The sequence below is a fragment of the Peromyscus eremicus genome, chromosome 4 (assembly GCF_949786415.1).
Source record: "Peromyscus eremicus chromosome 4, PerEre_H2_v1, whole genome shotgun sequence".
In the NCBI taxonomy this organism is placed as follows: Eukaryota; Metazoa; Chordata; class Mammalia; order Rodentia; family Cricetidae; genus Peromyscus; species Peromyscus eremicus.
The window spans coordinates 31,202,509-31,225,265 of record NC_081419.1 but is presented as its reverse complement, the minus strand read 5'-3'; the positions used below and the strand labels follow the sequence as shown (position 1 = coordinate 31,225,265).

Below are 22,757 nucleotides of genomic sequence, written 5' to 3'. Positions count from 1 at the left end.
GAGTCACTCAGGCTGACTGCCTTGTTTGTTGGACCCTCCAAGGAACCCAGAGAGAGCTAAAAGCCAAACTACCAACCAAACTACACTGTTGTGTTTTTTTTTTTTTTGCTAATCAAAAGAGGGAAGTTCTGGGCCTGGAGAGGTGGCTCAGTGGTTAAGAGCATTTGCTGCACTCTGGAGGACCTGTGTTCAGGTCCCAGAATCCACATGGCAGCTCACAACTAACTGTAATTCTAGTTTCATAGGATCTGATATCCTCTTCTAACTTCCACAGGCTTCTGCATGCACATGATGTGCTCGAGCATGCACACACACACACACACACACACACACACACACACACACTCACACACCACTCAATAAATAAACTTTAAAAAGGAAAGATTCTATTTTATTAGCTTCTGATTCATATTTCTACATGTAGACCTATGTCCCCATAAAATCAAAGACCTGCAAGATATTTATATCCAAGAGTATTTATTACAGCAATTTTTATGAAAACAATCTAAAATCCCAATATTAATTTGGCTTAAATAAAGCAGGAAACAATCATACTAGGGGATATTTATAGCTGCTCAAAGTCCCAGTTTGTAGAAAACTCAGTGATCTTGGGAATTGCTCAAGTTATAAATGTTAACATTAAAAATATCAGGTTATAAAATTGTACATAATGCAGAATGACAAAATTCAAATACAAATACATATAGTTACATATATACATATGCTACAAGTAGAAAAACAAATGAAAGACAAACATTGAAAAATCTTAATACTAGTTATTTCTGTGTAGTAGAATTATGAGTTTTTTTTTTACTCATTTGAAGTTTTCTTTATTTTTCTTCTTTAAAAAATAATTATTTATTTTTATTTTATGTGCACTGGTGTTTTGCCTGCATATATGTCGGTGTGAGAGTGTCAGATCTTGGAGTTGCAGACAATTGTAAGCTGCCCATGTGGGTACTGGAAATCGAGTTCCAGGTCCTCTGGAAGAGCAGTCAGTGCTCTTAACGGCTGAGCCATCTCCCCAGCCCGTTTTCTGTATTTTTCAATTTTCCCCCACAATTACATATTGTTTTCACATTTGGAAAAATAATAAATACATGTTAATAATAAAAATACAAAAGTGAGAACAAAGGAGATCCAACAGCTACAAATATAAATATTGTATGTTTTGAACATCTCCTTTAAAAAATTTTATAGATGGCTGAATCTTCCAGGTAAGAACTTTTTATTTCCAGTACTACTTGTATTTTTGGCTTGGCTGGATTTGGATGCAGGCTCCATAGTGACATATTTAATCTGGAAACCTCCGGCAGTGACGGATGCATCGCTCAGAAACTTCAAGGTCATGACATTTCCTGTGGGGGTGGGGGAGGCACACATAAGAACAAAGAGGTTACTCCAGTTTGATTTGTCTGACAATTCAATGACTAATCTCACAAAAGAATACTTAAAAGAGAAGGGCGGTGGTGGCGCACGCCTTTAATCCCAGCACTCGGGAAGCTGAGGCAGGCGGATCTCTGTGAGTTCGAGGCCAGTCTGGGTTACTGAGTGAGTTCCAGGAAAGGTGCAAAGCTAAACAGAGAAACTCTGTCTCAAAAAACCAAAAAAAAAAAAAAAATTACTATGTGGTAGAGGAAGTCAAAACAAGAGAAAATAGTGTCTCTAATGTACAAAGAACAATCTTATAAACAAAATACAAATAATCTAATAAAGCATTGCTAGAGATAAAGAATTCTTAAAAACCCCAGTGCCGGTTTGATTACCCTAGCTGTAAGTTAACTGTTTTGGACAAATAGACTGTCTTCCCATGCATGCTTTTTGTCATTATTTTTGAGACAGAATCTCACTAGGTAGCCCTGTGAGTCATTATGTACCCCAGGCTATCCTCAAATTCTTGTGTGATCCTCCTGCCTCTGCTTCCACACCCAGCTCTACTGTTTTGTTTTGTTTTTTCTTGGTTTTTCAAGACAGGGTTTCTCTGTGTTGCTTTGTGCCTTTCCTGGATCTCACTCTGTAGCCCAGGCGGGCCTCGAACTCACAGAGATCCGCCTGCCTCTGCCTCTCCAGTGCTGGGATTAAAGGCGTGCGTCACCACCGCCCGGTTAATGCTGTTGGTTTTTTTAAGAAGAATTTTTATGCTCCAGCTCCCTCGTAAAGCTCTAAAGCCAACCTTGTTCCAATCTTCTGTTAACATAAAATATGTCCTTGAGATAAGAGAAATAAGAGTTTTATAGTGAGTTTCCTTTCTTGGGAAGATTGTAACAATAACAAATTAATAAGGTTTAGACAGTCATCATTCAAGGATGGAGTAGAGAGCTTCACAGCCTGTAAAAATGACACCTCAGAACTGAGAGGCTGCAAGGCAGGCTGTGGGAGGCCATTAAAAAGGACTCAGCACCGCCAGTCTCTGGAGCGCTGCTGTTCTTAGGTGTGAAGCGTCGTGATAATTTTATGACTTGGAGAGAAAACAGAACCTATCAGAATGCCAAGTCCTGGCGCTGGAAAGAGAAAGAAAACAGAGACTTCCGAGAAAACAAAGGTTTTAGCTAAAAATAAAAATTTTAGCCGGGCGGTGGTGGTGCACGCCTTTAATCCTTGCACTTGGGAGGCAGACGCAGTCAGATCTCTGTGAGTTCGAGGCCAGCCTGGTCTACAGAGTGAGATCCAGGACAGGCACCAAAACTACACAGAGAAACCCTGCCTCAAAAAAACAAAAAAACAAAACAAAACAAAAAAAAAAAAAAAAAAAAAAAACCAAAACAAAAATTTTAAAGAGTTTAAGTTTAAGATAACTTAAAGAGTGATATTGCCAATTGTGATCAATTTATGTTACTAAGAGGTCATTTTTAACTGGCGTTACTTCTTAGAACATAAGCATACAAAATAACTCTGGGTGTGTGTGTGTGTGTGTGTGTGTGTGTGTGATTTAGCAAGCATTGCCTATTATATCCAGCCTTTTGAGATTTACATTAAATTAGGATACTAAAAGTTCCCTGTGGCTGCCAATAAAGAAAGCTTATGGCCGTCCAGCCCAGCACTTTCCTTTCCTTATGCAATGGCTGCTGAAAGTACCACAAGGAGCTGTAAGGACTGTTGTACCGAGATGGAAATGGGATACAAACAATGCAGTCGTTTACTGTGGTGGACGCTGTGTTTAACTACTTGATAATTCACTTAAGTCTTTTATTAGTGAATATTTCCAGCTACTATGAATGTTGTTGTTGTTATTGTTATCATTATTATTTACTATGCTGGGAATCAAATCTAGGGCCACTGCATGTGCAAAAGGAGGACTTTACTATTGAGCTCAGTGCCAGTTCCCACTCATTTATTACCACTCCAGACCCCTGGGGATGCCAACAACAGTTCTCAGGGACTCGTGGCTTCCAGCTGATGCCTGCCGATGAGAACTATCCACACACACACCATTTTGATCACAGAGTTGCTCAAAATCTTTAGAATAAAAACTGGCATGGCTCCATGCTTAGCCCCTCTCAGGTTTAAAAGGTACATGATATTGACTTTGAGGGCAGTATGAAAAGCAAAGGAACATTTTGCTGTAATTTGGGTTTTACCTGTGCTAATGATGTCTTCTGGAAGTTCATCACCACAGTATCTGAAAGAGAGTTTTTAGAAAAGAGAAGTCACACACACACAAGAAGCACACAACTGTTGATATGGCTCTTATTTATGACAAAATACTTTATTCCCCACAAATTTTCTCTAGTCAAAAAAAAAATGGTTTTTGAGATAGGGTCTCATTTATGTAGCCCTGGCTAGCCTAGAACTCACTATGTAGACAAGGCTGGCTGGGCTGGCCTAGAACTCACAGAGGACTGCTTGCCCCTGCCTCCTAATGCTGGGATACTCTTTTTTTTTTTTTTTTTTTTTTTTTTTTTAGCATAGATTTGTAAGGATAGTAAAGGATGTAGTTTTAATTAATCTTACAATCTTTTTTTTTTTTCTTTTTTTCTCTGAGGCAGGGTCACTCTACATAATACTGGCACCCTGGGATTCACCAGGGTAGTGACCAGACCAGCCTTGAACTCTTAGAGATCTGCCTGCCTTTGCCACTTGAGTACTGGACTTAACGCGTGTGTTACAATGTCCAGTCCCACAGTCTTAATTAGATTTGTAAGATGTTTGTAGCCTTTCTCCTTTAAGAAGTTGTAAGACGGAGCTGGAGAGATGGCTCAGAGGTTAAGAGCACTGATTGCTCTTCCAGAGGTCCTGAGTTCAATTCCCAGCACCCACATGGTGGCTCACAACCATCTGTAATGAGATCTGGCACCCTCTTCTGTATACATAATAATAAATAAATCTTTAAAAAAAAAAAAGAAGTTGTAAAACTACTTGTTCAGCAGAGAATGTGAATTCACTTGGAAAATAAAGAAAATTGTTTCTGGTTAACAGTTTTTTTCCATGTTTTATTTATTTATCTGAGGCAAGGTCTCCTGTATCCAGGTTGGCTTGAAAAGTCAAATTAGTGCCAGGAATGATGGCACACACCTTTAAGCCCAGCCATAGGTAGGCAGGGGCAGACAGATCCCTGTGAGTTCAGCCCAGCTTGGTCTACATAGAGTTTCTGACCAGCCAGGGCTAAACAAACAGTGAGAACCTGGCTCAATAAACAAACAGAAACTCTGGTGCTACCTGAGGACAGCCTTGAACTTCCGCCTCCGCCCTTTACTTTCTAAATACTGGGGTCACAGGCACGCACTGCCAGGTCCAGTTTTGTGGGGTGCAGGGACTCAAACCCAGGGCTTCCTGCACTTGACACTCTACCAGTGGAATTCCAACCCTAAGTTTCTTCTTAACACTTAATTTTGTGAAGAATAGGCATAGAGTCAATGGTAGAGCACTTGCCTGGTACTCTGTTTTTTTTTTTTCCCCTGAGACAGGGTTTCTCTGTGTTGTTTTGGTGCCTGTCCTGGATCTCGCTCTGTAGAACAGGCCGGCCTCGAACTCACAGAGATCCACCTGTCTCTGCCTCCCGAGAGCTGGGATTAAAGGTGAGCGCCACCACTACCCAGCTTGGTACCCTGTTCTTGGTCCCAGCCTTTACTCACAGCATTTTGGTAGTGATGGGAGGTGTGGGTGTTTAGTTGATGGTATTATTATAAGCTATAGGATAAACATTAAAATGCCGAAAAATCATAGGTATGAAATACCTAACTATAGACCCTATTAGTATAAGATTTTGTTTTTATTCTGAATTACGACTTGAAATAATTCCTTTATAATTCATTTAAAAATATATAGGTTTTATAGCTTTCTAAAACTACAACAATTCCAGAGAAAGGATGAGTATACTATAATGGAAAATTACATGTATAAATACAATAAATAATAAATAAGCCTTATAAAAAACCTGAAAATAGTACTATATGATTTTATTTAGGTCTTTAATTGATTTTAGAATTAAAACATCATCTAATTCACAAGCTTCATGTGTGTCTATGTATATGTGCTCAACTGCATGCTGGGGTACTAAGAATCAAATTCAGGGCTTCATGAATACTAGGAATACTTTAAAAAAAATGAAGTTGGCTGCATTTCCTGATCCAAAAAGTTCTCACCTCTCAGCCTCCTGTATTTTTTGTTATGCATACTTTCAGTCAAAAATCCCCATAGTTTGTGCAAGAAATCCCCATTTTTAATTGTTTTTAAGTCACACATTTCAACATAACACAAAAACTGATTGCGCCTGAGTTGAGTGTGTGTGCACACCTCAATCCCAGTCGGCAGGAGAACTGAGGGTTCAGGATGACCTGGACTTACACAGTGAAGGTCAGCCTGGTCAGCCTGGGCTCCATACAGAGACCCTACCTAGACAAAGCGAAACAATTGAGCCTGCCATTTTGAACTGCTCCCTCTTCTGGGTTCTTCTACTAAGTTCCTGCCATGTACAGTAGGAAATTGGTAAGTGATAGTCCACTGATAAGTAATAATACAAGTTATTAAATGGGACTTGCATTATAAAACATCTGATTATATATATATGTCGGTTTAGAAATGTTTTGTAAGGCGTTCAAAATTTAAGCTATATGAAGATGTTGGAGCAGGTGTAAGATCCAAAATTAACCTGTAAGCCCCACCTGCCCAAGAACCAGGTAACTTTCTGGAATGCTGGGAGTTGTAGTTGTAAACTCCACATTGCCAAGGACCAGGTAACTAACTTCCTGGGCTCCTGGGAGTTGTAGTTCTTGGAAAAATAATAATAAAGCTTCATAGGAAAGTACGGTGGCCTCTGAACTTTGTTCATAAAAGCCATGACAACACATATCTAGGGGCCACTCAGCTGGGGTATTTCCAAGACTTGTCCTGACCAACGGCCATCTTGGTCAGTATTTAATATTTTAGTAAAGCTTGTTTCAAATTTGGCCTACAATGCTGGAACTGATTTTTCTCCAGCGAATCTCAGGATTGACACAGGACATCTTGGATCACACCCGTAATCCCAGCACTCAGAAGGCTGAGACAGGAAGATTTCCGTGAGTTCAAAGTTAGCCAAGAAATCTGGATCATCTTCACTGTCAAAAATCCTAACTCTCAGATGAATATACAGACCACACTGAGTGTACTGTGCCAGTGGCAGATCTGAATATCACTACACTCATTCGGCCTGCTACAGCACAAGATCCCTACTTTCCCACCTGCCCAAATTGGGGTGGGAACACAAAAAGACTGTGTCCAAGCATGTTGAAAATAAGGGAAGTTGGCAGTGGATGTATTTCAGTTGGTAGAGTGGTTATCTTGCATGTCCAAGGTCCTGGGTTCCATCCCTAGCATCTAATAAACCAGGCCTGGTGTCACATGCCTGTGACTCCAATACTTGGGAGGTGGGCGCAGAAGAACCAGGTTCAAAGTCATTCTCTTTTACATAGTGAGTTTGAGGCTAGCCTGGATTACAGAAAACTCACTATGTACATAAAATTAGAGTAAGAGAGGGAGAGACTGACTTGCACATTTTAACAGGAATTTCATTTCCCATGTCTTTAGTCACATGAGGTTTTGACTAACTAGACAACGAAGTTTTATAGGTCAACAATCAAAGGCAGCTTCACGGCTTTTGTAATCGGTGTAGGCACAGTCAACTCAGGAAAATCTTTGTAGGTGAGTTATATGGAAACAAGGGAGTGGGGGATGGGGGATGGGGGGGATGAAGCATGCCTGTAATCCCAGCACTTTGGAGGTGGAGGCTGGAGGATCAGGAGTTCAAGGCCCGTCTGAACTACAAAATGAGTTCAAGGCCAGCCTGCAATCCCAGCTCCCCTGATAAAGAAGAGATGAAGAAGGTTGGAAAGGAAGAAGAGGAGAAGGAAGAAGAAGAGGAGGAAGAGGAAAAGTGTTACTTTCTGCTGGAGAGAGTAGAAATACTGAGTATCACCAATATAGGAACAGGGGAGAGAAAACTAAAGACGCATCAGATAAACACTGGAAGTTCATCCTGGGCAGGGAAGCATTACCCACCTTCCTACAAAGCCATGGACATCATCGTAGCTGTCATATATTTCTACATAGTCAGCCAGGCAGCCTGGATCGTGTTCAAGGTCAAAGTCCAAAAAGCTCAGGTGAATTCGTTGACCATACTTGAGCCGAATGTGCCAGTAGCAAACCTGGTTGTCGTCATACTCATTTGGGAAGCCTGGAGATTTAAAAATTCGCTTTGGATCTGTAAAGACACCACCACACTCCTTTGCTGAAATAAGAAAAGAAGGTTTGCTTAGATATTATTTATTATTTTTACATAAAGTACTAAAGAAATGACAATATATTATGCATAATATATTGTGTATGCTTATAGCTAATAGTAATTTCTAAATTTTCTTTAAATTTAAAAATTTTTTAAAGTAAACTGAGTGCCCTGAGAATTGGGAAAGAGCAACTCTCCCAGGATTCTGTGCACATATGCCCAGAGTAAGAAGTACTTAGCTGCCATGAGAAAAGACAGCAATTTATAAAGATTTGTGAATTAAGATGGCATCCTTATCAGGGGACAATGGATCCTGGAAGATCCCTTTCATTAACACCTCTTCATTTCTCCGATACTTTGCCTTTGTTGTTTGTTTGTGTTTTTCTGAGGCACAGACTCACTATATAGCTTTGGCTGGCCGGGGACTCACTATGTAGACCAGGCTGGCCTCGAACTCCCAGAGATTTGCCTGCTTCTGCCTCCTGACAGCTAAGATTAAAGGCTTGCGCCACCATACTTGGCTTTATTCTAGACTCTGGCAATGATTATTAACAATGACTAAATATGTGGTAGAATAGCACAGGCTAGGACTAAGAGCTTAAAGTATGTACAAGTTGATTTGGGACTGGTGTGGTGCCACACACCTTTAATCCCAGCACTCTGAGGTTGAGGTCAGCCTGGTCTACATCATGAGTTTCAGAATAGCCAGGGGTGTACAATGAGACCCTGTCTAAAAAAACAAAGACAAAAAAAACTACAACAAAGCAAAACAAACAAACAATAAACAAAAACTCCCAAACAGCAAGAGCAGTAACAAAAACAATACCCAACAAACCAACCAAGGAACCAAAGTGACTTGTTGGTCATAGTCCTGAGATAAATGCCTGTACTTGTTTTGAATGAGTGTAGTATCCACAGCTCTAAGCAAAATTCTTTCAACTTGGATTCTATTTCATTTTGAGCTATAAGTTGCTCGTGGACACGCAAGGCTGTTCTCCGATGGTCAGGACCACTAAGCAATGCTGTGACAGGAGCCTAGAATGTTGCTATCACTCTCCTACTGTGATACGGAATTCCTCATAAAGTAGATCCAACACTTCATCACATCAGTGTGTTGGCAAATGCGGGAAGGAACATAATAAATAACACTTTGTTCTGTTGTCTGGGAGAACAGACCTGAAAAGAAGAGTCTGCTCTTTTCTCCAGGAGCACGAATGAAGAGTAACTCTGCTTTAGTGAGAATATGTGAGGGAACACAATTCAATGCCCTGAACAGCAAGGAAGGACCTATGAATGGTAGGTAGAATTTTATCATCCTCCTCACCACATTCACTCATTTTTAGAAGGAAAAGCTGTTTCCTTTTAGTAATCTCTTGGCAGGTAACTGCTTTGCTGCTGTTGTTTGTATAATTGCTTTTGCAAAAACAGAGTTATCATTTCAAAGAACAAACCATTTGGGTTGTAGCAATAGGCATCCCATCGCTCACTCCTGTTGAGCCGGATTCCGTAATCGATAATACCAGTTTTCCCAAATCCACAGTTGGGCCCGGGTTTCACAATGGGGTATCCAACTCTGCCCTTGGCCATCCATCCAGCAGCACAGACATGAAATCCTGAAAGAGGGAGAGAAGCTTATAGATTCACCCAAAAAAGTCCCCAACCTGGTCGGAGGAGGCAGCCACCCACTTTGTGTAGAATGGGGAAACCCCTGCCATTGTAGTGCTCTGGAGACAGATTAGAAGGATTTTAAGTTCAAGGCCAGCCTAGGCTACATAGTGAGTACCAAGCAATGGACCTTGGATTAAGTTCCTAGCACCACAAACAAACAAAACACCAAACCAAACCAAACCAAAATTTAAATACAAATAAAACATACACGCTTTTTTCCCTTCATTTTTGTGTTTTGTTTTTTGAGACAGGGTTTCTCTGTGTAACAGGCCTGGCTGTCCTGGAACTTACTCTGTAGACCAGGCTGGCCTCGAACTCACAGAGATCCACCTGGCTCTGCCTCCTGAGTCGTGGGATTAAAGGCATGCACCACCGTGTTCGGCTTACTTTTTTTTTTTTTTTTCTTCTTGAGACGTGATCTCATATAACCCAGGCTGGCCTCCAACTCTCTATGTAGCTGAAGCTGACCTTGAACTCCCAAGGTTCCTGCCTTCACCTCTGAATTGCTGCTAGGATTACAGGTGTGCAGCACCACCATGCCTGGCTATAAAATGTCAATTCTGACTGCTACTAGCTAGTGGTCGTATTTGAAAACAAAAACAAATGCCAGTAGACTAGGATTAAGTCCATGGGGACTTATGTATGAGAACTATCTGATTTCAATCATCAAGCTCTCCTCTGAGGATACTGAGTGAGCCTTTGAGTAAAGACCCTTAGGCATCCATCTGTGAATTCAGCCAACTAGGAATCAAAGTGACTTCCTGACAGATCTGCATCTGACATGGGCTGTGGCTCAGTGGTAGAGCACATGCTTCCTATGCATAAGGCCCTAAATTCAATCCCTACCAGAAAAAACAAAAAAACACATTTAAACTTGTAAAAATATTTTTCTTGTCATTATTTCCTCAGAACTATATTTACACAGTGCTTACAGTATGGTAGATATTATAAATAATCTCTGATTTAAAATATACAGGGGCCGGGTGGTGGTGGCACATGCCTTTAATCCCAGCACTCGGAAGGCAGAGGCAGGCGGATCTCTGTGAGTTTGAAGCCAGCCTGGTCTACAAAGCAAGTTCCAGGAAAGGTGCAAAGCTACACAGAGAAACCCTGTCTCTAAAAACCAATAAACAAACAAACAAACAAACAAACAAACAAATAAATAATAAAATACACAGGATATTCACATCTGTAATATCAGTATTCAGGAGACTGAGGCAGGAGGATCGCATGTGTGAGACCAGCAAGACCTTGTCTCAAAAAAAACCAAACCAAACCAAAAAAACACTAATAAAAGTCAAGCAAGCTTAGCAACTAAAACAAAAAGGAGATGTGGGTGTAGGTTGGTGGTGGCATGCCTGAGCCTGTACAGCAGGGCCTGGCCGTGGGTTTGAGGCACAGGACTTGAGCATCCTTGGATTCTGGTTAGCAGTGGTGATCTTGGAAACACTCGCTTACTGATGCTGTGGGATAACTTACAGCTGTGTGTTTGTCTGGGATAAAGTATAATAATAGCATGGGCTTTGCCAGGTATTTGCCTATAAGGAAAGGAGTCCTGAAGGGGGGACTCAAGGGAGAGGGGAGCCAGCTTTCTTGTAGAAGAAGCAAGTAGTAGTAGCCAGGCACAGTGGTACACAGCTTTAATCCCACTTGGGAGGCAGACAAAGATGGGATAACTGTGAGTTCAAGGCTATCCTGGTCTACAAGCAAGTTTCAGGCTGGGGCTATAGAGTGAGACTACACTTGTAGACCCAAGATTTGGGGGGCTGAGGAAGGATTAGCTCTGCATCAGCCTCAGTTATGCAGTGAATTTGAGACCAATGTGGGCTATGTGGGATTCTGTCTCAAAGCAAACAAACAAAATTCACAAAAACAAAACAAAACAAAAAATCTCAACCAACTGACCAAATACCCAAATAATAGCAGCAGTTAACTGCTGGAGTTTTCAGGAGGTCTTTTGGCATCATCCTCCAAGTTTTTTTTCCCCTACCACTGTAGGAAAATTTTAAGCACAGCACACAGAATTCGTGATAATTAACCTGTGTGCACAATAAAGTTTATTAGCTTTGAACACCTAATGCTCCTGCCTTTACCTCTGAAGTGCTACTAGGATTATAGTTTTGTTTTTTGTGTTTTTTCAAGACAGGGCTTCTCTGTGTGGGGCTGTCGTGGAACTTACTTTGTAGACCAGGCTGTCCTCGAACTCATGATTCGCCTGCCTCTGCCTCCTGAGTGCTGAGATTGAATATGTGAACCTGGCTTGCCTTACAGTTTTTAATCCTATGGTAGTAGTACAGTAGTACAGCATTCTCTTCCTGTCAAAACATATTTTTACAAATGCCTGGGCATGGGGGTATATACCTGTAATCCCAACACGAGGTTAGCAGAGGCACGAGGAAGATTATAAGTTTGAGGCCAGCCTGGGCTAAATTGTGGTATTCTTATCTTGAAAACAAAACAACAAAACTAAGAGAAAAGTTCCTTAAATTATAACATTTCTACTACTGTGAGAGTTACAGGGGTCCTTGTGTTTACAGATAAACACCAGGGGAACCAGGGATGTTAAACACACAGGGTTGTCTCTTCAAAGAGAGAACAATATACAAGCTGTTTTCCAGCGGGAAGGCTGGGAACAGAAGTTAACAGGTTAACAGCCTGGTGACTTTTGTGCTCTCTACGTGGCTGAGACCACAGTGGATCCTCCTCCAGAAACCTTATTGTGAACTTGTCAATCTATAGACCTTTTCTTTACGGAAGGTGTCACATGTACTTTACAGAGGGTTTCCATGTAGTCACATCTTAAGCTTTGTTGTGCACATGGATTAATTATCACCAATTGTGCGGTGCTTAAATATACCTAAAATAAACTACTGAGGGTCAGACTCCCAAAATTTGATCCAACACCAGCTACTGAGTCATGCTGAACTGTACTACCTTCTCTCATCCCTCTGATCGTTACTCTAATGGCCGTGGTGGTCACAGAGGCCCCTACTAGGTAAATATTTGTAAAATTGCATAATTTAATGGCTGAGGAAACCAACATTCACATGTCAAGATAGATAGAACAATATTTTAAGTGAATATCAATTACAGTAACATTAATTCACGGTGTTTCAAAGAGACCAAGGTAAAGAGGTTTCCTTCGGGCTTATTTTTAGACCACAGAACCTCTACCTGCCTCTTTCTCTTTCCTAGAACTCTTGGGGACAGGGAACTGAGGTGCCACGCTGTGCTGTGGCCTTGTAGCCCCACCCCTTCACAGCTGCAAGGTAAGGTTGTGGTCCTGTCTAGCATTCACTGCTGTGCCCGGAGTCACATACACTAAGCCAGGCTAAATCACCGGAGTGGAACTTCCCAAGTCCCCCTAGAAATCCAGGGAAATCTGAAACCTCTCTCTGTTCCGAGGACTCGAAGGCCTTTTCCCCTGAGATCCTTGTCTAGGTGTCCATGGTGCCTATCTTACCTACTCTCCACTTGAAACTCTCTTCAGGTCTTTTAAAGGAAAGTTCTCTCTCTTTCTCGCTCTTCCTCGAAGGCCTCATCTTACTCTCTCTGGCATGATGCTCTGTCTCTTCTTCTAGTTCCAACTTTTGAAGTCCCAGCCATGTCTCCCTGTAGCCCCTGATGTTGTCCGGAGGCTCTCTCTCCTAATAAAGCTCGTTGTGGTAATTTCATGTCTGTTCCTTACCCAAACTCTCTGTATCTCTGCCATGACTTTTACTTTCTTAGTTCTCACTGAGTGGTACCCACCCCCCATGAGTCGCTGTTACTAGGAACTTCTGACTCTAGGCAGAAGGAATGAGAGAATCCCAGAAAGCAAAGACATTCCCACAACAGAGAGAACAATCCCAAAGGGCTGGGGAGAAAAGTCTTAATAAGGGTTATAGGAGAGGTGGAATCCCTCCACCAAGGATAAATAAGACAAAAAACTGTGGTCAAGTTAGTTACCAATTTTTCTGGCTGCTTCTAGCTGCTTGTAGGTGGCAAGGCGGCCACCTTCAAATTCACATACGGTCTTGGCTTCTGCATAGGTGAGCTTGTATCTGCCAGCCCGAGCTTCTCGATGGTACACACCCGCTGCTTGTTCTGTGAATTTACAAAATGTCATCAGTGCACTATTCTCTATTCTTGTAGAACAAAGGAAAATTTCCCCCAGCGGGAAGATTGCATCAGATACATGTTCTTGCCAAAGAAATTTCTAGGTCAGCTGCCATGGTAGTTAAGTTTTTATTGTTAGAAAGCTTTGGGGAGAAAAAGAATAAGGGGGAATTTTCGGGGGGAACAGAGGCCATGTAAAGACTGGAGTTTTAGATTGCTTCTGATAGCATAAAAGAAAGTGTTTTTTTTATACATTATATTTCTTTTTTTTTTTTTTTTTTTTTTTTTTTTTTTGGTTTTTCGAGACAGGGTTTCTCTGTGTAGCTTTGCGCCTTTCCTGGGACTCACTTGGTAGCCCAGGCTGGCCTCGAACTCATAGAGATCCGCCTGGCTCTGCCTCCCGAGTGCTGGGATTAAAGGCGTGCGCCACCACCGCCCGGCCACATTATATTTCTAGATTACACACAAGTAATAAAGTTTTGATGATCTTTTGGCTTTAAGTCATAAAAGCTTAGAAAGGTAGGTGAAGGAAGTAGATGAAGGAAACTTAGAAGGCAAAATAAACCAGTGAAAATGATTCATCATGGAAGCCCACAAGGAAGGCAGACACGTCCACTGAGGGAACGATTACGATGATGTAACTGAGAATTCCGTAAAGAACTTTAAAACAGCGGGGAAATCTGATGGAAACCTCAGCAAGCAAGTTGAGCACCAAAGAAAAGGGATTTGAAGGCAGCAGAGAGAGAGAACTGGCACATCCATAACCACTTTTTCTGATTTGTTTGTTCACGTGTTGTCCCCAACATATTTTAGGTGACGACAAAGTCCTGTCTTCCAGTAGGGTCACTGTTTCAATGAATTGTTTGGGGACTGCAGTGATGTCTCCATAGAAACAATGTGAAGAGGTTCCCCAGACAATAGTCACACGTTTATCTCTCTCTGATGGTGCTAGTAGTGCCTCCCAGTTGTCTGGATTACCATTGAGCTTTTGTATACTGATCTGCCCAGTCGGCCACTGTGGAGATGTTCCCAGGGAATTCTTGAATGCCTCCGCACACAGCAAGACACAAATCCAGAAACATGTCCTGATTCAACTCCTATTTCTCTTCCCCAAACTAAAACTGACTCTGCCACAGTTTGATGGGAAATGATGCTGATTGTGCTTCATGTTTTTCTAGACTCCAAGGATCCTTGCTGTGGGATGTTCTGTATGACAAATGTGTTGCTGATTGGTCAATAAACAAATCACTGATTGGCCATTGGCTAGGCAGGAAGTATAGGCGGGACAAGGAGAAGAATTCTGGGAAGTGAAAGGCTGAGAGAGAGACACTGCCAGCCGCCACCATGACAAGCCGCATGTGAAGATCCCGGGAAGCCACAAGCCATGTGGCAAGGTATAGATTAATGGAAATGGATTAATTTAAGATATAAGAACAGTTAGCAAGAAGCCTGCCACAGCCATACAGTTTGTAACCAATATAAGTCTCTGTGTTTACTTGGTCGGGTCTGAGCGGCTGTGGGTCTGGCGGGTGAGAGAGATTTGTCCTGAGGTGGGCCAGAAAGGAAAACTCTAGCTACAGATCCTGTTCTCATAAATTATATGGTAAAAGTATCCATCACTTAGAGAAGGCAACAGTCAATTTGATAGTTTTATTTACTCGTTTATTTTGATGCAAGTTCTCATGTGCCCCAGGCTGACCTCTAACTAGCTATGCAGCTGAGGGAGATCTTGAATTCTGGTCTTCCTACCTTTACCTCCTGATTGCTGAGATTACAGGCATGTAACTCTTGGTTTTATGTGGTACTGGGGAATCTAACCAGGATTTTTTGCATGCTAGGCAAGAACTCTACTAACTGAGCTTACATTCCACAATTACAGACCAGAAAATACTAGCAACATCAGATTGTCACCAGTGGAGATGATTTTTGCTTTGTAAATACCTGCCACCTGGGTGTCCTTCATGTGCCAAAGCCCTAATACATTCATTAATTTCATTTTATTCTTTTTTTTTTTTTAAGATTTATTTATTATGTATACAGTGTTCTGCCTAGATGCATGCTTGCAGGCCAGAAGAGGGCACCAGATCTCATTATGAGTGGTTGTGAGCCACCATGTGGTTGCTGGGAATTGAACTCAGGACCTCTGGAAGAACAGCCAGTGCTCTTAACCTCTGAGCCATCTCTCCAGCCCTCCCAGTTTTATTCTTTTTTAAGCATGTAGTTTGATGAATTTTCCCAGGTGGTGTGGATCAAGCCCTGTCCCCTCAAGGGACTTAGACAGGCATGCATGGGCAACTAAAGTATATTTATCACTTTTTAAAATTAATTTTTAAATTTGTATGTACACATATGTTATTTTCTGCATGTATGTCTGTGCACCACATGCGTACCTAGTGTTTAAGGAGTCAAAAAGTGGGAATTGAATCCCCTGGGACTGGAGTTACATATGGTTGTAAGCCATCATCTGGTTGCTGGGAATCGAACTCAGGATCTCTGAAAGAACAGCCAGTGCTCTTAACCACTGAGCCATCTCTCCAGCCCTGTTTTTCTATATGGTTTTTGTTTTTTTACATAGGGTCTTGGTATATAGCCCAGGCTGGCCCAGAACTTGTGATTCTCCTGTCCTTGTCATTTAAGTGTAAAAATTAAAATGTGTGTGACCACACTGAACTAAGTATCTGTATCTTAGACACTATGCCTTTTGGTAGAGAAAAAAGATTTATGCTTAATTAAATTATTATAAATATTGTTGGTGGGGCTGGAGGGATGTCTCAGTGATTAAGAGCACTGGCTGCTCTTCCAGAGGGCCCAGGTTCAATTCCCAGCACCTACATGGCAGCTCCCAGCTGTCTGTAACTCCAGTTCCAGGGGATCCAGCATCCTCACATAGACATGCACACAGGCAGAACAACAAAGCACATAAGATTAAAATAAATAAATAAATATTGTTAATTCAAACATTGAAAAATCCATCTGTACTCCAAGAATATAGAGTAAAATAAAAATTAGAAAAAAATTGTATAAATTATTTTAATGTATGACAACTCTTCCTAATCTGGTTTCCTTAATATTTTACTCCAAACATGGAGTACATTTCTGGGGAGAGATTAACAAAGACTTTTAGAAAATAATTTTAAACTTTCTTACCAGTAATTAAAAAAACAAAAACAACAACAACAACAACAACAAAAAACTATTGGAAACTGATGACATGTGTCTGGGTAATAAGATTATTATAACTGAAATAACAAACTTCATGTGACATGATTTCAGTTTCTTAAATATTTCTATTCCATTTTGCCTTATGAGCAAACACATTGAGAATTCTTGATGTAGATATTTGACTATTTAACTAAGGAAGTTAATGAAACAGTTATGACAAGGTCTCACTATGTAACCTATGCTTCCCTTGGAATCTCTAATTGTCCTGCTTTAGCCTCTTGAGTCTTGGTGACTACAGAACCTCTTTCTCAGTAACAATTCTATATGAAGTTATTTTGGTTTCTTGTTTGTTTGTTTTTTGAGACAATGTCATTTTCTAGCTCTGGCTGGCCTGGAACTCACTATGTAGATCAGATTGGTCTCAAACTCATAGAGATCTGCCTGCCTCCTGAGTGCCAGGATTAAAGGCATGCGCCCCTACACTTGATCCTGCCTAGGGATGATTATAAACAAAGCATTTTGTGCGTGTGTTTGTTTATTTATTCAGTTTTTGAGGCAAAATTTTTCTATGGATCCCAGGATAGCCTGGAACTCTCAATCTTCCTACCTTAGTCCCCCAAGTACTTGGAATACAAAAGCAGGACCATTATTGTTTTAAAGTACTATTTGTTACTTAAAATATTTCTGGGTTTAGAATTTTAAGCTATTAAGACAAAATTTAGTACAATGAAACTTTAGCTTTTAAAAGAAGCATATGTCTAAAGAAATGATATCTTATTAATTTTCCTACTCTACCACTTCTTTGTAAAATTGATTTTTTTTTCTCCTTTTGGCAAATGACAGCAGTGGCCTGTGGGCTCTGGTATCTGCTGGTTCTTCTCGGAGGAGTTAGGCAAGCTTGTAGACATCACTACTTGAACCTCAGTTTTCCCATCTAGCAAACGGGAATAATGATAGCTGGTGTACCCTACTAGGAGCTCGTGGTACACAACCTGCCCATCTTTGGCAGATTCAGTAAAAAGATTAAAAATAATTGTTCTCTGTGTTTTCAGTGTTCAGAATCCATGGTGACCGACTGACATTTCTTGTCTGTCAGTTTCTTTCTTGTTAAGTTGCCATTAAGAAATTAGAAGTCGCCGGGCGGTGGTGGCGCACGCCTTTAATCCCAGCACTCGGGAGGCAGAGCCAGGCGCATCTCTGTGAGTTCGAGGCCAGCCTGGGCTACCAAGTGAGTCCCAGGAAAAGGCGAAAAGCTACACAGAGAAACCCTGTCTCGAAAAACCAAAAAAAAAAAAAAAAAAAGAAAAAAAAAAGAAATTAGAAGTCACAGAGTTCAAATGTCCTGTTCTTCACAGTTGCTACCAGATCCTTCCCTTCAAATCCAACTCTCTTTTCTCCCTAAACAGTTACTAATATTATATTGACCTAACCAACTGTAAACAATTTGTGCTGGGCTGACTGGTCAGTCACGTGTTCCCGACTGAAGCAGTTGATGGCGTCTCAAGCCCCTGATCCACATTGTGCCCTTAACAAAGCTTTGCCTTGCTCCTCTCCACCACTGGGGCAGAACCGCTTTTTAATCCACATTTACATTTTTGTAGCATACATACTCATTACAAAAACAATGACTTCAAGTTACTCAATCCCAGGAGAATTTGATAGTATTTCAAAATATCCCCATACGACTTTAATTCTGCCTAGCTCTATGGTGTTTCCCCACTTCTGACAAGCATGTATGCATTTACTCAGTTGGATTGTGTGCACCCATCTACATTCACTTCAGAGCCCGTCTTGACCAAACGGTCACACTGCAACTAGTTACTGGCTCGGGGTGGAAAGAGAGGCGGCAAGGCTGTGCCGTTCAAATCCAGCTTTTTAATGAAATCCTCATGGTTCTAATTACCACCAAAGAGAACTCGGCTCAGAGGGAAAACTAGTCTACAATCATGTGTTGCCTAGCAAGCATAAAACCAAGATCTAAGTTAATTTTGCTTTTTCTTTGTTTCTTTATTCTGTGCAAGAATAAGATGATCCTCTAGCAAGCAATCAAATTTTTTTTTCTCTACTAAATACAATAATGAACAAAATGCAACATCCACTTGAATAATAAGGGTTCTTGTATTGTTTTGAGTGCTATAATGGGTTGATACTCATTTCTGTGTTAATATAATGGTCTATTGTTCCTCTTTCGTGTTTAACCTAAATCATCCCTTATGTTTAATAAGACAACAAAGAGAACTTTCCTCATTTAACCAAAGGTCTAGAAAAATACTTACATGACAAAAAGAACCAAAGCCCGATGAATGCATCAGAAAGTACAGAGCATTGTTATTTTCTTTCCTGTGTCACATTCTAGTTTTGTTAAAATAGTTGAAAGACGGTTAGAAAAATTAAGATGTACCCTACAGCTCAGAGTATGTGGAGTTCAGAGCTACTGTAGAAGTTCTGCATCTCCCATCTTACCTGAACTCTTACCACGAAAACAGTTGAAATAATAATGATGATGATGATGATAATGATAATAAACCAAATCTATTATACTGGTGGTTTAGTTTCATAAAGAAATACTCACCGGTGAGCTACCATGTCTGCTTTGAAAACCTTAAAATATAGTTTCACGATGACACATCTCAACCCCTGCTTTTTGTTGAACAATGCATTGTGCGAAAGGATAGCCTTAAGTTTTAAAAAGCAAACATCCTTTGTTTAATGGTATGTCAGTCAGTGTCTCTCTTTTTAAAGAATTTTCTGTGAAAACATCAGCCTTGAACATGCTAGAAATTTTTACTCATTTGAGTCAGTCCTCTGCAGTGTCAAAGGATTGTTATCCACAACAAAAAGCTTGTCAGTGAAGTTTCTTACCAAGCCATATGGAGTTATGAAAGATTCCATTCTTGAATCCCCATCCGTGAACCTCTTCCCACAGCAGGATCCATAAGCAAAGGAGCAGGACCATATCTTCAGTTGCAGCGGTTTTACAGTGTCGGGGCTGCCCAGGAGAAATTCTCTGAGTAGCGGCTGGAATGCGGCTGAAACATCTGGTTTCCACATCTTTTAAATAGTTTTTTTCGGCCGTGAGGTCAGCATGTACTCTCCAATGGCACTTTCCGTTTGCCGAGTTACACAATTAGTTCTGTGTCTGAAGCAAGCCCTCTGACTCATTTGCATTGGCACCCAGACCGGAGGGCGCAGGATGAGCATCCACGGTTTAAATTCACTTTCTCAGAAACAAGCTCGTTGATTTTGTCAGTCACCAACACTTTTATGTTAGAAAGTTTGTGTCATTTGGTGCCGATTCAGAAGCGATTAAAGAAAAACCGAACTCCAGCAGGAATTCTCAGAGATATCCTGAAGGTCCTTGTTTGCATTGTTAATTTTGGGGCTTGTAGTTTAACGTTAATCTTTAACTTGATTGTGATAGTCTCGCACAGTTTTTCCTAAACGTTGCCAAGTCAGTCTGTGTAGAAAATTTAAAACGAAAGTGTATGTAGTTTGGCAAATCCAGCACGGAAGACACTCTCTCTCTCTCTCTCTCTCTCTCTCTCTCTCTCTCTCCTTCCCTCCCTCCCTTCCTCCCCCACCCCCTCAGCTTTGAGAAAAAGAGTCCAATTTCAGAGAGTCTTAGGACATTCAGGTAGCCTTGGAATATCCTAACAAGGAGTATTTTAAGCAGATATTGGCAGGCTTGGAGGACTTTGGGGCTGGACCCCCTCCCTCCCCTTATAGTCTACAGCCTGCCAGGCAGTAAGCTGGAATGCTTCACAACTGGTCAGAAGAATAGAACCTGAGTCGTATTTCTGGTCCTGGGAGGAGACCTGGCATCCTGAACTCTCTTAGAAAGTCATTGATGGATAACTGTCTAAGCCTGACAAGATTACAATATAACAAGAGTATTTCTGATAAGGACCAGTCAGGCCGGATGGCAAAAGGTTGTCATCACAGCATGCTTGAACCATACCGTCTCTCCTTCCAGAGATGCATTTGTACCTATCCACTCAACAGAGATGTTTATACACCTACCCACTCAACCTGTTCTCATGCCTGTCACCCTGGCCAATGTAGTGAAGACCCTATGTCAAAATGAGAGAGAGAGAGAGGGAGAGGGAGAGGGAGAGGGAGGGAGGGAGAGAGAGAGAGAGAGACAGAGACAGAGACAGAGACAGAGACACCCAATGGTACAGTGCTGGCCTAGCATGTGAGATCCTAGGTCCAACCAGCAGTCCCGTACAGACACAAAGGTGCGCCACTCTCCTTCAAGTCCGAATCAACACAAAAGCCTTGTCAATCATTTGAGTGGGACAAAGCCTTTCAGAAAAAGAACTCTTGTCTAGAGACTTTAGAAAACAATATAAAGCCTGTAAAAAAACCCAAACAACAATGACAAAACCATGTCGGCTGGGGTAGTAGTCTCTTTGGATCCTCTGGCTACTGTCCACTACTCCTTTTTCTTTTTTTTTCTATTCTCTTCTTTTCTCTCTCTTTTTTTTTTGGGGGGGGGGTGCGGTTCCAGACAGGGTTTCCCTGTGTAACAGCCTTGGCTTTTTAGACCAGGCTGGCCTTGAACTCACGGAGACCCACCTGCCTCTGCCTCACAAGTGCTGGGATTAAAGATGTGCACCATCACCACTGCCCGGCCCAGTCTGCTGTTTCTTTTTGTTGTTGTTTTTTTTTTTTGACAGGGTCTCTAAGTACCCCTGGCTGTCCTGGAACTTGCTATGTAAACCAAGTTTGCCGCAAACTCACAGAGATCCACCTGCCTCTGCCTCCCAAATGCTGGGATTAAAGGCGTGTCACCATGGCTAGTGTGCCACCATGGCTGGCTCCCTCTCACTCTTGAGAGTGTTCTGTAGCCTCCAATGCACTCTGCCCTTTTGTCTACATGCTGATGCTTTGCCTAAATTCTTTTGACAGAACTCACAAGGACCAGAGGAGACCAGAACAAGATCCTGGTAGCAGGCAGATGAAAATAAAATTAACAAAATATGGCCCAACTTCCCAAGCTCAATCTAACTTGGATGAAAATGATCAAAATAATAGGTGATGATCTGGGAAAGTCACCATGCCTTCCAGCTTCTCAAACTCTCCTTGCCCACAAAAATGTAAGACATTAGGTGACATGTGTGGTCACATTCTCACTGCTGCTGTTGTTAAAGGCAATTCCTGCTGTTGGTTGATAGGCACTTTATGTAGCTTTTGTTGTTCTCAATTGTTGGCCATTCTTTGTTACTTAGCTGCTCTATTTTTCAAAAATTATTTTTAGATTACATTTACTTTATTTTGTATATGTGGGTATTTTGACTCATGGATGCCTTGCACCATGTACATGTAGTGCCTGAAAAAGTCAGAAGAGAGTGTCGGATCCCCTGGAACTTGGATAACAGATGGATGTGAGCCACCATGTGGGTGCCAGGAACTGAACCCGGGTCTCTGCAAGAGCAGCAAGATGCCCACTGTGGTGGCGCACACCTTTAATCCCAGCACTTAAAAGGCAGAGGCAGGTGGATCTCTGTGAGTTCGAGGCCAGCCTGGTCTACAGAGCAAGTTCTGGGACAGTCAGGGCAGTTACGCAAAGAAACCTTGTCTCAAAAAACCAAACCAAACCAAACAGGAAAAAAAAAAAAGCCACAAGTGGGCTGCTCCGCCTCTCCAATCCCAGCTTCCCTACTATTCTTGGTGCCAGCCAAGCTGCTTTCATTTGCTGTATCACAGTCCTCCTTCCTACCAGACTTTCCCAGCCTCTTCAGTGGCTTTTTTTTGGGTGGGGTAGCTTTTTTTTTGCGTTGGTCTGAAGTTAGCTTTAAATTCTGGAGGTTTTTTTATATAAAGACAAGGTTTCTCTGTGTAGCCTTGGCTGTCCTGAAACTCACTCTGTAGACCAGGCTGGCCTCGAACTCACAGAGATCTGCCTACTTCTGCCTCCCGAGTGCTGGGATTAAAGGCACGTGTCACCACGCCCAGCCTGTAGACATCTTTTTTAATGAGCATCACAGGCTTATCCTTTCCTCCAAAGGGTGTCCTGGGGTTTAGAATTTGCTGCACTCTATACCTAGATCCATGATCAAGATTTGAAAATCTGGACTTTCTGCTGTGAAAACAAGAGATGGAGAAAAAGTTCACCAATTAGAGTTTA

At 41.6% G+C, this 22,757-nt stretch overlaps 1 protein-coding gene across 1 annotated transcript; it reads right to left on the bottom strand.

The window, feature by feature from the left end:
• Window positions 1-472: 472 nt before the first annotated feature.
• Window positions 473-19,663, bottom strand: Tnfaip6 (TNF alpha induced protein 6). Its single transcript, XM_059259140.1, has 6 exons — window positions 19,490-19,663; window positions 13,316-13,453; window positions 9,151-9,312; window positions 7,477-7,705; window positions 3,579-3,619; window positions 473-1,358 (listed from the first exon to the last, which is right to left on the bottom strand). The coding sequence occupies exons 1-6, from the start codon at window positions 19,581-19,583 to the stop codon at window positions 1,195-1,197; spliced, it is 828 nt and encodes a 275-aa protein (XP_059115123.1). The 5' UTR covers window positions 19,584-19,663; the 3' UTR covers window positions 473-1,194.
• Between the last annotated feature and the right edge of the window lie 3,094 nt (window positions 19,664-22,757).